General features: G+C 43.2%; 1 protein-coding gene across 1 annotated transcript in view; it reads right to left on the bottom strand.

The window, feature by feature from the left end:
- RANBP3L (RAN binding protein 3 like) overlaps positions 1 to 14,809 on the bottom strand; it is a 42,302-nt gene that overhangs the window by 6,348 nt on the left and 21,145 nt on the right. The window contains exons 8-12 of the mRNA XM_089689419.1: positions 13,611 to 13,710; positions 12,261 to 12,385; positions 9,477 to 9,597; positions 5,977 to 6,119; positions 1,918 to 2,113 (exon numbers count right to left, since the gene is read on the bottom strand). Coding sequence (XP_089545545.1) covers positions 1,918 to 2,113; positions 5,977 to 6,119; positions 9,477 to 9,597; positions 12,261 to 12,385; positions 13,611 to 13,710 — 685 coding nt within the window. The remainder of the gene's footprint in view (positions 1 to 1,917; positions 2,114 to 5,976; positions 6,120 to 9,476; positions 9,598 to 12,260; positions 12,386 to 13,610; positions 13,711 to 14,809) is intronic.

Here is a 14,809-nt window from a genome sequence, read left to right as displayed (position 1 = left end):
TACTCAATCACACGCAAGGAAAATAAAAAACAAAAAAAACAAAACAGCATTTTTGCCAGCACAAAATTGGATAAAGGAAGTCAGCAGAGGCTATCAAGCACCGGAGCGACTACACTTGCAAAGTGCACAGTCTATTTGCCTTTACTAAACCAATTCCATAGAGTCTGCCTTTTCAGAGCCAAAACTTTTCTCTTCATATTGGATAGCGCAAAAGGAAGGATATAACCACTGCCTGTTTTTCTTTTCATCTGTGTACCATTGGGGAAATTTCCCTTCGCTTCCTGTCCCATAGCCACAACAGAAAGTAAATCCCTACAAAGTGCAGCTGTCACCAGTGTCCCCATTGGAAGATTTTCCACTCTATTCCTTTCTTCCCTCTATTATTTCTGAGGCCAATCAAAGTTTGAGATTTCTTTCAAAGTGTAAATGGTGACCTGGACAACTAGAGGTGAGGGGGTGAATCTCATTAATGAGGCGCTGGATGTTACATATTATCTTGTTAACCTCTTGGCGCCGGCCGCACGCAAATGTGCAGCCTCCCGGTGTGAGCCTTGACGCCGAGCGGCTGTACATTTGCGTGCAATTAATAAAAACATATGTGCTGAGAGCGTACGCCCCGCGCTCCCAGCACACATGTCCGGTATTCACGGAAAGGTCCCAATCTCCTCTTTCGATAGGGACCATTCCCGATTACGTGACCCTAAAACCCCACCTCCCAGCTTCTGAAACCCTTAAAGGGCCAGGAGGTGCCGGCGCCAAGGGGTTAATTTAGATTTCTACAGCATTACTTCCCCTGGAAACTCAAAGTGTTGTAGGGACAGAAAGGAGGCGAGGCAGTCACCTTGGGCACGCTCACTAGAATATACAAGGGCCAGTTCTAGACAAGAGTCCCAAGTAGGACTACCAGTGTGTCCATGAAGATCGTGTCCTTACCAGGATGTGAACCAAAGACCAGTTTTGCAGGGCACAAGTGATAACCACTAAGCCACAGTGGCGAACTGGTTAGCAGTTCTGCTTGTCGGCACTGGTGCTGTCCGTTCAAATTCCAAACACGGCAATACCTGCCTGGAGTTTGCATGTTCTCTCTGTGACTGTGTGAGCTTCCTCCGGGTACTCAAGTTCCCTCCCACACTCCAAAGACATGCTGGTAGGTTAATTGGCTCCATTCTAAACTGACCCTAGTATGTGTATGTATGAATGTGAGTTACAGACCTTAGATTGTAAGCTCCCCGAGGGCAGGGACTGATGTGCCTTGAAAAAGTATTCATACCCCTTGAAATATTCCACATTCTGTCATGTTACAACCAAAAACGTAAATGTATTTTATGTGAGACTGCCACAAAGTGGCACAGAGTTGTGAAGTGGAAGGAAAATGAGAAATGGGTTTCAAACTTTTTACAAATAAATATCTGAAAAGTATGGCGTGCATTTGTATTCAGCCCCTTTTACTCTGATACCCCTAACTACAATCTAGTGTTACCAATTGCCTTCAGAAGTCACCTAATTAGTAAATAGAGTCCACCTGTGTGTAATTTAATTACAGTATAAATACAGCTATTCTGTGAAGCCCTCAGAGGTTTGTTAGAGAACATTAGTGAACAAACAGCATCATGAAGGCAAAGGAACACAACAGACTGGTCAGGGATAAAGCGGTGAAGTAAAGCACTGTGTAAATTCTTGGCGGTATACAAGAACCTTTAATAAATAAAATACTCAAACTCTCCTTTAGAATTACCAAGAAATGTGTAATGTATAGGCCTATCTGAACAAACAATCCATTCAAGGTATTATCCCCATGTGTTAACTAGTTGTTGGGAAATCTAAAGGAGAATGGTACAATCAGATTGTACCATGGCTATCTTACGCAGAATGTTTTGTGACAGGTCATCCATTTTGCTCATCCAATGGTAATCATACCTGACATTTTACTAGAACAGAGTTTCATTTCGTCATCCTCTTCATCCTCAGAATCGCTGTTGAGAAGCTGTGAATGGGAGCTGTTTTCATCCTCAGTGACGGACATGCTCTGCTCCTGCCTGGACCGGAAGCTGCTCATTGCGATGAGCCGATGATGGATTGCAGCATGAAGGCGTGCTGTATCTTTCACACTTGCCTAGAAAAGAAAGAGGTCCAAGAAAATATAAAAAACACAGATGAGTGAATCTGGTGAAGGATGAGTGAAAGTAACATTGAAGATGATATTGAGAATGAATGTTAAAATTCATGCTTCTGTTGAGTAATCAGGAGAGCTGCGGATTACTGCTTAAACCTTTCATCGTAAAGAAGAAAGCTGCATAATGTTGAAAATGTGACTCTGCTTAATACTGTAATTGTCACATGTAAATACAGTATCAAAAAATTAATGAATGTATTAACAAAAACCCTTTTTTTTGTGCATTTGTCAGCATTTCGTAAACAAATGTTCCAAATATAATGCCTTACATGTCCTTTTTTTTAAAATATTAAATATGAAAATTGGTCACAGAGTTATTGACAGGTTGACCAACACATACTGATGCCGCTATATTTTGCAGCAGCATCAAGACATCAATGACCTCTGGTCATGAAAGAGTTACAGTGGTTCTAAAGCCTTAAAGCGGAGCTCCACCCAAAAGGGGAAGTTCCGCTTTAAGGCTTCATCCCCTGCTTCCTGTTAAGGATTGGCACGTTTGGGGGAGCGAGGGGGGAGGAGGTACCTGAATTTAACAGGTACCAGCTTCCACTTCTGCTGCGATCGCCTAGGCCAGGGGTAGGCAACCTGCGGCTCTCCAGCTGTTGCGGGACTACAAGTTCCATCATGCCTCTGCAAGTCATAGCTGTAACTGTTAGTTTTGTAATTGTTGCATGGGAAATGTAGTTCCACAACAGCTAGAGAGCCGCAGGTTGCCTACCCCTGCCCTAGGCGATTGGAAACGGAAGTTGACCTTCCCCCCACCCCCATAGTCTTCTGGGACACATGGCAGGACTTAGAAGACTATGGAACCATTCACAAAGCGCAGCACTTCTTGTAGCTGTGGACTTTTTTTTTTTTATTTTAACTAGACCCCTGCATTAAAGGTTTAAACACCTTTTGTGCTGCAGGATCCTCACAGTCACACCCCCCCCCCCCCCTTTTATTCATACCGGAGCCCGATCCGATCCAGCAATGGTCATGAGAGCAACCTTCTCGGTGCCGTCTCCTTCCTCCCTGGGCAGACTGATAGCAGAAGGAGCCATTGGCTCCCAGCTCCTCCTGTTCCATTTTATGATGAAAATCCAACCAGGAGATGGGAACCCCGATAATGGCCACAGACCTGGGAAAGCTGTGCAGAGCTCTTACCAGGAGTCCCCAGGAGATACGAGAAAAAAAAAAAAAACATTGTGACCTACCATGACTAACCCCCCTACTAAGAGTACACATTGCCTGGCATGAACAAAGCTCGACATTAGCAAGTCAGAGTGAAGTCAGAACCCGAACTTCAAAATAAATTGTTTAAGGGTGAAAAAAAGACATGTCCATTAACTTCAAATAAAGTGCTTGTAAACCCTTACATATACCCAGTGATACACAGAGATAACACAAATCATCCTACATAAGTTGTACCTGTTTATCTGTGGCATTCTCTTCTCTACATTTGTTCAAAGTGCTAAATTTGTAAAGCTTTGAGCATTCAGAAAAAAGGGGGCGGAGAGCTAACGTTACACTCTGCAGAGCTCAGTGAGAAGAGCTCTGAGAGCTGATTGGAGCGAATGGACAACCTCCCCCCACCCCCCTTCCACACAGCCCATGGGAACAGAGCTGAGGCCGGTAATCAGCTGGAGGTCCCTCTGCTGTCACCATTTCTCTCTTGGTGTCAGGAAAACTTGTCAGAAGTGATTCATGCTGATCACAAAAGAATGAAGCAGCAGACAGAAATTACACTCAGTGCTCTTAATTAAGACAGGCAAGTACTATAGAGGGGATATGCTTTGTTCATATTTCATGTTTGAGGTTTACAACCACTTTAATACAAAAAAAAGTGTATTAAGAAGCCTCCATATAGGTCATCCATAGAACCCCAAACCCACAGTTGATCCAAAGGAAGGCAGAAAAAACCTACTTAATAAGCATGGTCCAAATTTGCTGCAATAAGGAAGAAACTCCTTCTTGAGTAATCTCATACTCCTTGGGCCAGCAATCTACTGTTGTAGTATGTGCGTATGTGGATTCAGAGATGTAGGTTAGGTTCCCTGTGGCTGCTTGACTCTTAAAGGAGAAGTTCATCCATTTTTAGGGTGGAACAAGTACTGTGTTCCCATAGCCGCAGCCCAACACCCAGTCTCCCCGTACTATCTGTCAGATTCGAAATCAGTATGACCGAGCGGGGCTCCACCCACACGGCCGCATCATTCATTCACTGACTTCCATGAATGAATGAATGAACGGCAAGTCCCAGCAGCCTTATGCAGGCCATAGATGGGTCGTTTAACGGCCGAATTTTCATCTGTACGAAAAATCAACCGATATTCACGCCGTTAGTGGGGCCAGCCCGTCGGCCGTTTTTTGCGGATCTTCTCATTTATTTTTATCGGTCCTGCTGGAAAACCCACGACAATTCGGCTGATAAACGGCCCGTCTATGGCCTGCATGAGCAGCTGTCGGTTTGTAGTTTTCAATGAACTACGTTCATAGTAGTTACATAGTTTGGCTGAAAAAAAAAGACAAAAGTCCATCCAGTTCAACCATAAAGCTGTGGTAGTTCATTGAAGCTTATCAGTGTATCTTCTTGCTCATACATCCCGTACAGCAAGCAGATATTCTGACAGGTCTGCAGGAGACCTGCATGGTACCAGAGATCTACTGATCGCTGGCACAAAGCTGTACAGGCTACTGCAGACAAAATAATAAATGCACATATTTTACCTGCAAAAAAATGTGTATTTATTATTGTCTAAAAGGTGAACTTATCCTTTAGGGCTCATGTATACTGCAGCTGATAAACTCACGTTCAGGAGATTTTCTGCGTTTTTTTTTCAGCAGCCCCTGAGCTCTCCCTAATGTTTTCCTAAGTGTCCATGTACACATAGTTTTTTTACAGTCAGTTGAGTTTACAGTCGTTTTTTTGAAAGCACCAAACTTGCATTCACAAGTAGATTTTACCGGCCTTTCAAACACCAAACGCTTGTAAACACGGTTAACCACACTTAGAAGCGTTTAACTGTTCCATGTCCAGAGCCTTTTTTCATCATCAGTAATGCATGCAAAGTGTTTTCTATGTATTCAAATGGACCCGGAACACCAGTGCAGTCAAGTTCCAGGTTTCGCGTGAAGGAAAAAATGGTAGAACGTGACGCATTATGCTCATGATGGGATCCATAGTGAATACAACCAGAAAAGACAGTCATCTCTACACATACTGCTCTCTCTATTCCTCTCAAAATGTCTGAAATAGTTAATTTCTTTACGGTTTTTCAGTGCATTCTGGGCATTTGGGAAGGTCTCCTGAGGTTATCTTTAAAAATGCTTCTAAACACAAATACGCATAAACGCGGTATGCAAACGCGGCTAAACTGACGTTTTTTTGACCTACGTTTTCCAGCAGTTTCCATCATTCAGAAGAGTTTTCCAAACGTCCCGTGTACATATGCCCTTAAGAGAGTCTCTACAGTGGTTGGTCCCTTAATACTTTATTAGGCGTATGATTGAAATGTCTTCCAGGATTTGGATGCTCTTGGAATTGGATGGTCTGCACTAGATGTAGACATCAACTCCTAGCAGACACTTTAAAGGATACGTTCACCTTTTGGAACATGTTACACCCATCTTCAGGGTGTAACATGTAACATGTTAGTGTTGCAGCTGAGTGAACTTATCCTTCAATTATATGCCTGGAAAAGCAGCGAAATCCCCTGAAAAAAGGGGAAGAACCCCGAAATGTGTTGACGGTATATTCACATGTTTTTACCCAATAAAATGCCGATGCCTTCATAGCTGAAAGTTTCAGGATATTAACTCACTTGCACAAGGAATATTTTGAGGCTGCCGTCGGTCAGATCAGTGGCGGTGATATGCAGACTCTTTCTGTTCGCTCTCTCCAGCTTCATCTCACTGAAGATTTTACTGTTCAGGATCAGCTTCAGATTGCCATGATTCCGCATCACTGAAATTAAACAACATGCACGACTCTGCTTTAATTCACATATTAAAGGACACCTAGGAGCCAAACATTAAAGTGAACATGCTACCCATACTTTAAAGTAGAACTCCAGCCAAAAGTGTTTTTAGAAGCTGTCTGGTTTGAACTTTAAAATGAATTTCCCTAAATATCTGTCCTCGTGAACCAATCAGCTTCCAGGTTTTATTGCCAAAGCTTAATTGAACAAGCTGAAGTTAGAAGCTGGTTGGCTACCATGTACAGCTGCACCAGATTTTGCACTCTCCAGTTTTGGTAAATTAACCCCCCTGTGTGTAGGGAAAGGGATCTAGGAGATGTAGTATTATTTTTCCTAAAGGGAAACCTCTTCCTACCTATTCTAAATTAAATGTATAATCCCTAACACCTGTATGAAATAAAAAAAAAAAAAACCCCACACACAACACACACACCGCCATCCTGAAATGAGATCTGGCACATGCGCAGACACTGTGGGCTTCTGCCAGGTTCCATAGATCTTGAGAGACCCACAGCGTACCTGCACATGTGCAGATTCTGGCACACTGCCTCCTGGGGTGTAGACATCCCAGTACGCAGTGGTGACTGGATGCCTAGGTGAGGAACAAAAGTGATTTTTTTTTTTTCCATTAAGATAACTGATCTGGTTACAGGGTCTTTTTAAACAAAATAACCGAACCGGATATCGTATGTACTCTTCAGCGCCTCAGGATATACACAGCCAAAAGGTAAGCCAAGGGAACCAGGACAGCAACAACCAAAGGAAATGCTTCAGGGGTGCAGCCCTCCTCAGACGGGGAGATCAGCCACTGGATAGAGAAAACAGGAGGCGCACACACCTAGTGCATTATCCAAGGTTTATTGAAAGGAGTGAAAAATAAAAAACATACTCACAGACGAAGCATGTATCTAAAATGCATTTGCATAATGACAATGGCCACAATGGCAAGCAAGGTGTTCCAACTGTCAGTGCAGTCAAATGCCGACGCGTTTCAGGGATGAATCCCTTTCCTCAGAGCCACTGACTAGCCTCTGATGCAGATGTGTAGTGGATGGATGCCTCAGGCATCACCAGCAAGGCTCCCATCATTCATCCACTACACATCTGCATCAGAGGCTAGTCAGTAGCTCTGAGGAAAGGGATTCATCCCTGAAATGCGTCAGTCATTTGACCGCACTGACAGCTGGAACACCTTGCTTGCCGTTGTGGCCATCGACACTATGCAAATGCTTTTTAGATATACTCACAGAGGAGGCACTGACCAGCCTCTGATGCAGATGTGTAGTGGATGGATGATGGGAGCCTTGCTGGTGATGCCTGAGGCATCCATCCACTACACATCTGCATCAGAGGCTAGTCAGTAGCTCTGAGGAAAGGGATTCATCCCTGAAACGTGTCAGACATTTGACCGCACTGACAGTTGGAACACCTTGTTGTGGCCATCGTCATTATGCAAATGCTTTTTAGATACATGCTTCGTCTGCGAGTATGTTTTTATTTTTCACTCCTTTCAATAAACCTTGGATAATGCACTAGGTGTGTGAGCCTCCTGTTTATTCTCTCTCTCTTGAAACAAAGCAGAGGCAGCATGGTCAGTATGAGGAAAGGAAGAGATTTGTAAATAATTAGAAATTTACAACATTTGATTCTGCAATGTGTTGGGGAAGCTAAAAAATAGGATTTAGTACTGTATCTCTAGAAAAAAAACTTTTTTTTTTTTGCAAGAGAAGGCAACTTGTCAATGCAGCAGTTGATTAGGAATTGCCTACACACCACGCCTTGCATTGTTTAGAAGATATGCATGTAAAAGAAGTGACCATTTCAGCTGATAAGGCTAACTGGCCAACTAAAGCAAGTTCTCATTTTCTACCTATGAATGCATTCTAGAAGGTGCTGGAGTGGAACTCTGAAATGTGCAAACAATTGATAAACCAGAGAGAGAGGATGGTAAGCCAAAGAATGAGAAAGTCTGCTGACCATGGTATCAGCTTGAGCAGGAACCGCCTGAGCATTGGCTTGTTTTTAAATAGAACCATGACCTTTTCCCTATTTTCTGAGCTGTATAAATGGTAAAAACCAAAATGGAACCGATAGTATGAAGCAGAATCATAGGGCTGTCACTCCATGTTCTCTGCAGACACTTAGAGGAGCTCTGCTGAAATCAAGAAATCATTTATAATATCCTGACTGGTAACTGTGGTCCACTCACTATTTCCTGCTAGATTTCTTACACTCACACAACTTTGTTACATACGATTTAGTATGCAATGTTGAAGTAGTAGGGTGAAAAAAATAATCACTCAAAAATAAACATTCAAGCCTAAATTAGGAGTAGGGTTTTATTGCTGGGGAGATTTCTCCTCACTTCCAGTCCTCATTGTTCCCCTCCCTCCTAGATTGTAAGCTCGAAAGAGCAGAGCCCTCGATCCCCTCATGTTTTGCATTGTATTGGTATTGTTCTGTCACATGTTCTGTCCCCCTCTGTAATGTACAGTGCTGAGCGAACTATTGGCGCTTTATAAATACTGTATAATAATAATAATAATATTGCTGGGGAGATTTCTCCTCACTTCCAGTCCTCATTGTTACGAAGACAGCAGGTGACAGAATTGACTAAATGGGAATGCAGACAGAAGAAAAAAAAAAAAAAAAAATCTTGAAAAAAAGGTTATAGCACCTACCCATTCTAATAAAAATGTTTTTTTTCTTATATGGTTAGGGATATTCGTGTCGAAGATATCCCTACTTAAATTATATGTAAACCCTCACCTTGTTACACTATAAATGTTTTTCCCCATTTTTTTTATAAATCCTGTATAATATAATAATCTTTTTTAATAAGTGATCACACACACTGCATAAGAGCTAAGGGAGGAGAAACAGCAGCACACTGATCTTCCCAGTGAAAGACAGTACAGGGGAATGGGAGGGGCACTTGACATGTCAGTAGAAGTTTGATCATTGGAGGAGAGCACACTGAGTTTCCAGCACAGTTAAAGAACTGACCACGCAGTGCTCTCCTGCCCAGTGAGGTCAGTTTTTAATAGGAAAGCAGAGGGACTGGCAGAACACCAGGGATTTCACACAAAGGAAGCAATACAAAGAGATTAGGATACTTTTTCATACAAGTACATGGTACAGCAGGTACAAATCAGGAATATGAAATGTTGGGTTTATATATTCTTTAATGGCATTTGAGAACAATTCACATGAACCAGCCAACATACAACAAACACTCTCTAGCTGCAGCTGCCTTGCAACTGATTTTGAGGTTACACTTTGACAAGTTCTCACCCTTCCACTTTCTATTGATAGTTTAAAAAAAACAAAAAGCATCACCTTACCTATGCGAGATCGGAATGGTCCATTATCATTGACAGCAGTGTCATTGAGCCTAAGGTAACCCCGTCCTCTTTCTGTCCACACCTGATTGTCTTTGTTAAACACAAAGAGCTTGCAGCTAATCTGTGGAAAGGAAAATGCCACCTTCAGTTATAAAGTACTGCAAATCATTATACAAAACTTAGAGAAGACCCCAAAGATGTTTTAGATTGTAAGTCACATTCAGATATAACAAGTCGCTGTAACAAGAATGAAGCATGAATCAATCAGGCTTTGATGATGCTATACACACACACACATACATTCACAGCAGTCCCTAACCCTCAAGGGGCGTACAATCTAAGGTCCCTAACTCACATTCATACATACATATACTAGGGACAATTTAGACAGGTGCCAATTAACCTACCAGCATGTCTTTGGTGAATAGGAGGAAACCTGAGTACCAGGAGGAAACCTGAGTACCCGGAGGAAACCCACACAGGCACAGGGAGAACATGCAAACTCCAGGCAGGTGGTGCCGTGGTTGGGATTCAAAACAACCACCCTAGTACTGCCAGGCAGAAGTACTAACCATTTAGCCACTGTGCTGCCCCAATATATATAATAGTAATATAAAACAGAACAGGAAATACTGTAACTGCAGCATTGGCAAGTTGGTCTCTGGCACAATGGAGAGATGCAAATAAACGGTGAAGTAAAAGTGGTCATAGATGGATCAGGTTTTTTTTTGATCAGCCAGTGGGCTGATCGGAAACAAACAAAACGGACCCCACCATCCACACAAGCAAGATAGATGGAGGAATCCTCCCCATTGTGCTACTGTATTATGACAGTGGGGACTCCTCTCTTGGAATACACTGATCAGCACTGCAGCTGATTGGCTGCAACCGGCTGATTGAGAAAAAGTTTTCAAAAGCCCCATCCAATCCTAGTTGATCACCAGACTGGCATCTGTCAAGTGGGAACAGCCATGGATGAAACAAAATTCAGGTGGTCCCTGCTGAACCAGACAAATTTTGATCCATCGGGTAACAATGGGGGTTACAAGGAGGGTTAGTGTTCGGGTAACAATGTGGGTTACAAGGAGGCAGGGGCGGACTGACACGGGGCCCCTGGGCAATAGGGGATCATAGGGCCTCTGTGTCCTTTCCCAAACTCAAAAAAGCCTATGAAAAAGGTACCAGAGGCATCTCATGGGGTCCCCTACTGACCCCGGGCCTTCGGGCAGTGCCCGAGTTTCCAAAAGGTCAGTCCGCCCCTGCAAAGAGGGTTAGTGTTCGGGTAACAATGGGTGTTACAGGGAAAGTTAGTGTTCTGGTAACAATGGGGGTTACAGGGAGGGTTAGTGTTCGGGTAACAATGGGGGTTACAAGGAAGGTTAGTGTTCGGGTAACAATGGGGGTTACAGGGAGGGTTAGTGTTCGGGTAACAATGGGGGTTACAGGGAGGGTTAGTGTTCGGGTAACAATGGGGGTTACAGGGAGGGTTAGTGTTCGGGTAACAATGTGGGTTACAAGGAGGGTTAGTGTTCGGGTAACAATGGGGGTTACAAGGAGGATTAGTGTTCGGGTAACAATGGGGGTTACAAGGAGGGTTAGTGTTCGGGTAACAGTGGGGGTTACAGGGAGGGTTAGTGTTCGGGTAACAATGGGGGTTACAGGGAGGGTTAGTGTTTGGGTAACAATGGGGGTTACAGGGAGGGTTAGTGTTTGGGTAACAATGGGGGTTACAGGGAGGGTTAGTGTTCGGTTAACAATGGGGGTTACAAGGAGGGTTAGTGTTCGGGTAACAATGGGGGTTACAAGGAGGGTTAGTGTTCGGGTAACAATGGGGGTTACAAGGAGGGTTAGTGTTCGGGTAACAATGGGGGTTACAAGGAGGGTTAGTGTTCGGGTAACAATGGGATTACAAGGAGGGTTAGTGTTCGGGTAACAATGGGGGTTACAAGGAGGGTTAGTGTTCGGGTAACAATGGGGGTTACAAGGAGGGTTAGTGTTCGGGTAACAATGGGGGTTACAAGGAGGATTAGTGTTCGGGTAACAATGGGGGTTACAAGGAGGGTTAGTGTTCAGATAACAATGGGGGTTACAGGGAGGGTTAGTGTTCGGGTAACAATGGGGGTTACAAGGAGGGTTAGTTTTCGGGTAACAATGGGGGTTACAGGGAGGGTTAGTGTTCGGATAACAATGGGGGTTACAAGGAGGGTTAGTGTCCGGGTGACAATGGGGGCTACAAGGAGGATTAGTGTTTGGGTAACAATGTGGATTACAGGGAGGGTTAGGGATTTAAATTACAGAGAGGGATAGTGTTTCATGTTACCATTAGAATTCCAGGGAGGGTTACTAATCTGATTGGATGCAGCTGCTGTTTGGCTGGCACATTCAATTTTTCAACTGATGGATGTCGAGCAGGAGGGGGCGATCACTAAGTGAATTTAGGGGGGTAATCAGGAATTTGCCAAAAAAATGCTCAGTGTATGGCCAGCTTTAGGGTTACAGGAAAGAATGAGTGGGTTACAGGGAAGGTGTTAGGATTACAGGAAACATTGGTGTTGGAGAAAAAGGGAAGGGTAGTAAAAGATTTGGAGGGTAGGTTTGTGTTCGGTTTACAGGAAAAGTAACTGAGGGTTACATGGATTAGTAGTAGGGTTAAAACAAAACAAACACAACAGCATGTAACTTTTGTATCTGAAAGCGAATATACTGGTTTAAAACTGAGCATTTGCCAAGTGGCCTGACCAAGAAAAAGGAGTGCAGAGCCACATGCGCAATAAACTCCCCCACCTGTAGCACATTGCGCTCGGACTCTTCTCCAGTGATAACCTTCACTTGGTCCAGTTCATATTTCATTCTTGGCCTGGAGGTGTATGCTGCAGCTGACTCTACGAGGCTCGTGTGCAATCTGTGCTCTAAAAAGAAGAATAAAATTAGACTCAGAAGTCACCGTCATTGACAATTTTTATTCAGAGGGATATCAAAGGCTATCACATGCAACGCTGAAGGCTGTCACTGCCTGACAGCCATAGGCAGTCCTAAGTCTGGTGAGCAGTGAAAAGCATTCTTTTCAAAGGCAGACAAGGACAGCTTCCAATGCTAAATGGTAACCCTTAGCAGTGACAAGAAACAGACATCATGACAGGTCCCCTTCAAAGGAACTGTGAAATGAAAACCCCTTGTGATATGATGACATGAGATTGGGGGGGATACAACCCAACCCACCTACATACGCAGTGTTGTGGTATGAACAGGGCAGATAGAAAACAATAGTTGATCTGTGCAGATTAGCACAGACCAGCACACATGGTGTGAAATATGAAGCAAGCCAACAGGATCATGTGACCCAATTTCAGAGATTTAGTTTTTTTCGCCAATAAAGGTTTACTGTATACGCCAAGGGTTTCTCTACTGAATAATAGCTTTATTATGAAGTCAGAGGGGTTGATTTACTAAAGGAAAATAAACTGTGCACTTTGCAAGTGTAGTTGCACTCTGCAAGGGCATTTGCTCCACAGCCTAGTAAAGGAGGGGGAGCTCAGCTGACTTCCATCATCCAATCACGGGCAAGCAATTATTATTTTGCCTGGCATGTGGTTGGGTATTTTTCTGCATAGTGAAGCATCACCTCATTTACGAAGCTCTGGAGTAATAGCCCTTGCTGAGTGAAACTGTCCTTGCAGAGTGCACAGTCTATATGCCTTTAGTAAATCAACCCTATAATTTCCAATGCAAGTTTGACAAGCATTCTGTGGAAAGAAAAGGTGACACTGACACATGCTATTAGATGGTGTCACTGTTTGAGAATCCAGGCAGTCGCAGGAGCCTAAATACAATAGCTGACAGATTCCCCCTTCTGAGCGTGGATGGTGAAATCAATTGAAACATGTATGGCTAACCTTAAGGCAGCCCATAGATTATGCAATTTTCTTTCCTTCCACCACGAGTGGAGTACAACCAGCCGGCCCACAGATGGATCGAATCTTGGCTGGTCCTTGCTGAACTGGGCAAGATTCGATCCATCTATGGCAGGCTTTAATTAGGCATCAGACATATCCTAATATACTGTATATATTCCTGGACATTCCCATAAGTGTGGCTCATTACAGAATACTAATATATACAGAAATCAAATCTCACTCTGATAAGGCCAGTTCCTGTTATTTGATAATCTAGCGGACGTGGATTCCCGTCTGCACAGCGGTACTCTGGTCTGAGACGGTGTCGGCCTCTTGGGACTCTGAAAATAGAATGGATAGTTTATCTTACAGTCTTCTATTAATAAATGTTTGTGGTTTGTAGATTTTTTTTTTTGCATTTTTATTTTTTCTGTTTCATAAATTCAGTGTACAGTCGTTGCAAAAAGACATGTTCAGGCCTATTTAGTATGGCAATCCAAGGCATAATCTCCATGTTCACAGAGCAGTGCTCCAATGTAACCAATCAGATTTCATCTCTGTCCTCCTTTCTAAACTAAACCAGCATTGCCTGCTGGGAGTTGATGCATTCTGTCTATAGTCACTGTGCTTCACGTAATCCTTTTAAATGAGAGCAGATATACTTTTAATAACCTCCCGGCTGCATTTAAATATTTAAAAAGCATTTTACATTAGATTGTAAGCTCCAAGGATCAGGGCCCTCCTAACCCTCTTGTATTGAACTGTATTGTTGCTGTATTGCCTTCCTTTATATTGTAAAGTGCTGAGCAAACTGTTGGTGCTATATTATTATTATACAGTATTTATAAAGCGCCAATAGTTCGCTCAGCGCTGTACATTACAAAGGGGGACAGAACATGTGACAGAACAATACCAATACAATGCAAAACATGAGGGGATTGAGGGCCCTGCTCCTTGGAGCTTACAATCTAGGAATACATAAATCCTGTATAATAATAATGATAATAATAACAACATGCTTGTGCCACAATAAATGCTTATCGTTTATTTACATTTGTAGTGAATTATACAGTAATAACAGCTTCCATTAAGAATAGTTTCTTGATCGCAAATGGCTGCTGCAAATAGCTACAGTTCCATAATAAGAGCTCTGTGGAGCTTATTTCCGCAGATGGCTTGTCTCCACTCTCTAGCTCATATAGGATTATACTGTCATCCTAACCCACAGGCAACCAGGGTCACTTGACTTGGGATTCACATTACAGACAGAACACATCATCGCTAACACTCTAGGCCAAATCCAGGACCCATAACATAAACGGAGAATCACTGGTCTTCCCTAATCGCAGACATATACAGCCTGACTGTAGAGCTGCCATTAACAGCTCAGAATTCTACTTTCATTGGCTTCACTTTATACCATTACTGTAAATGTGGCTT

The sequence above is a fragment of the Staurois parvus genome, unplaced genomic scaffold, assembly GCF_062004578.1.
Source record: "Staurois parvus isolate SC_StPar_1 unplaced genomic scaffold, SC_StPar_1.0 ptg000475l, whole genome shotgun sequence".
In the NCBI taxonomy this organism is placed as follows: Eukaryota; Metazoa; Chordata; class Amphibia; order Anura; family Ranidae; genus Staurois; species Staurois parvus.
This window is presented reverse-complemented; position numbering and strand designations above follow the sequence as displayed.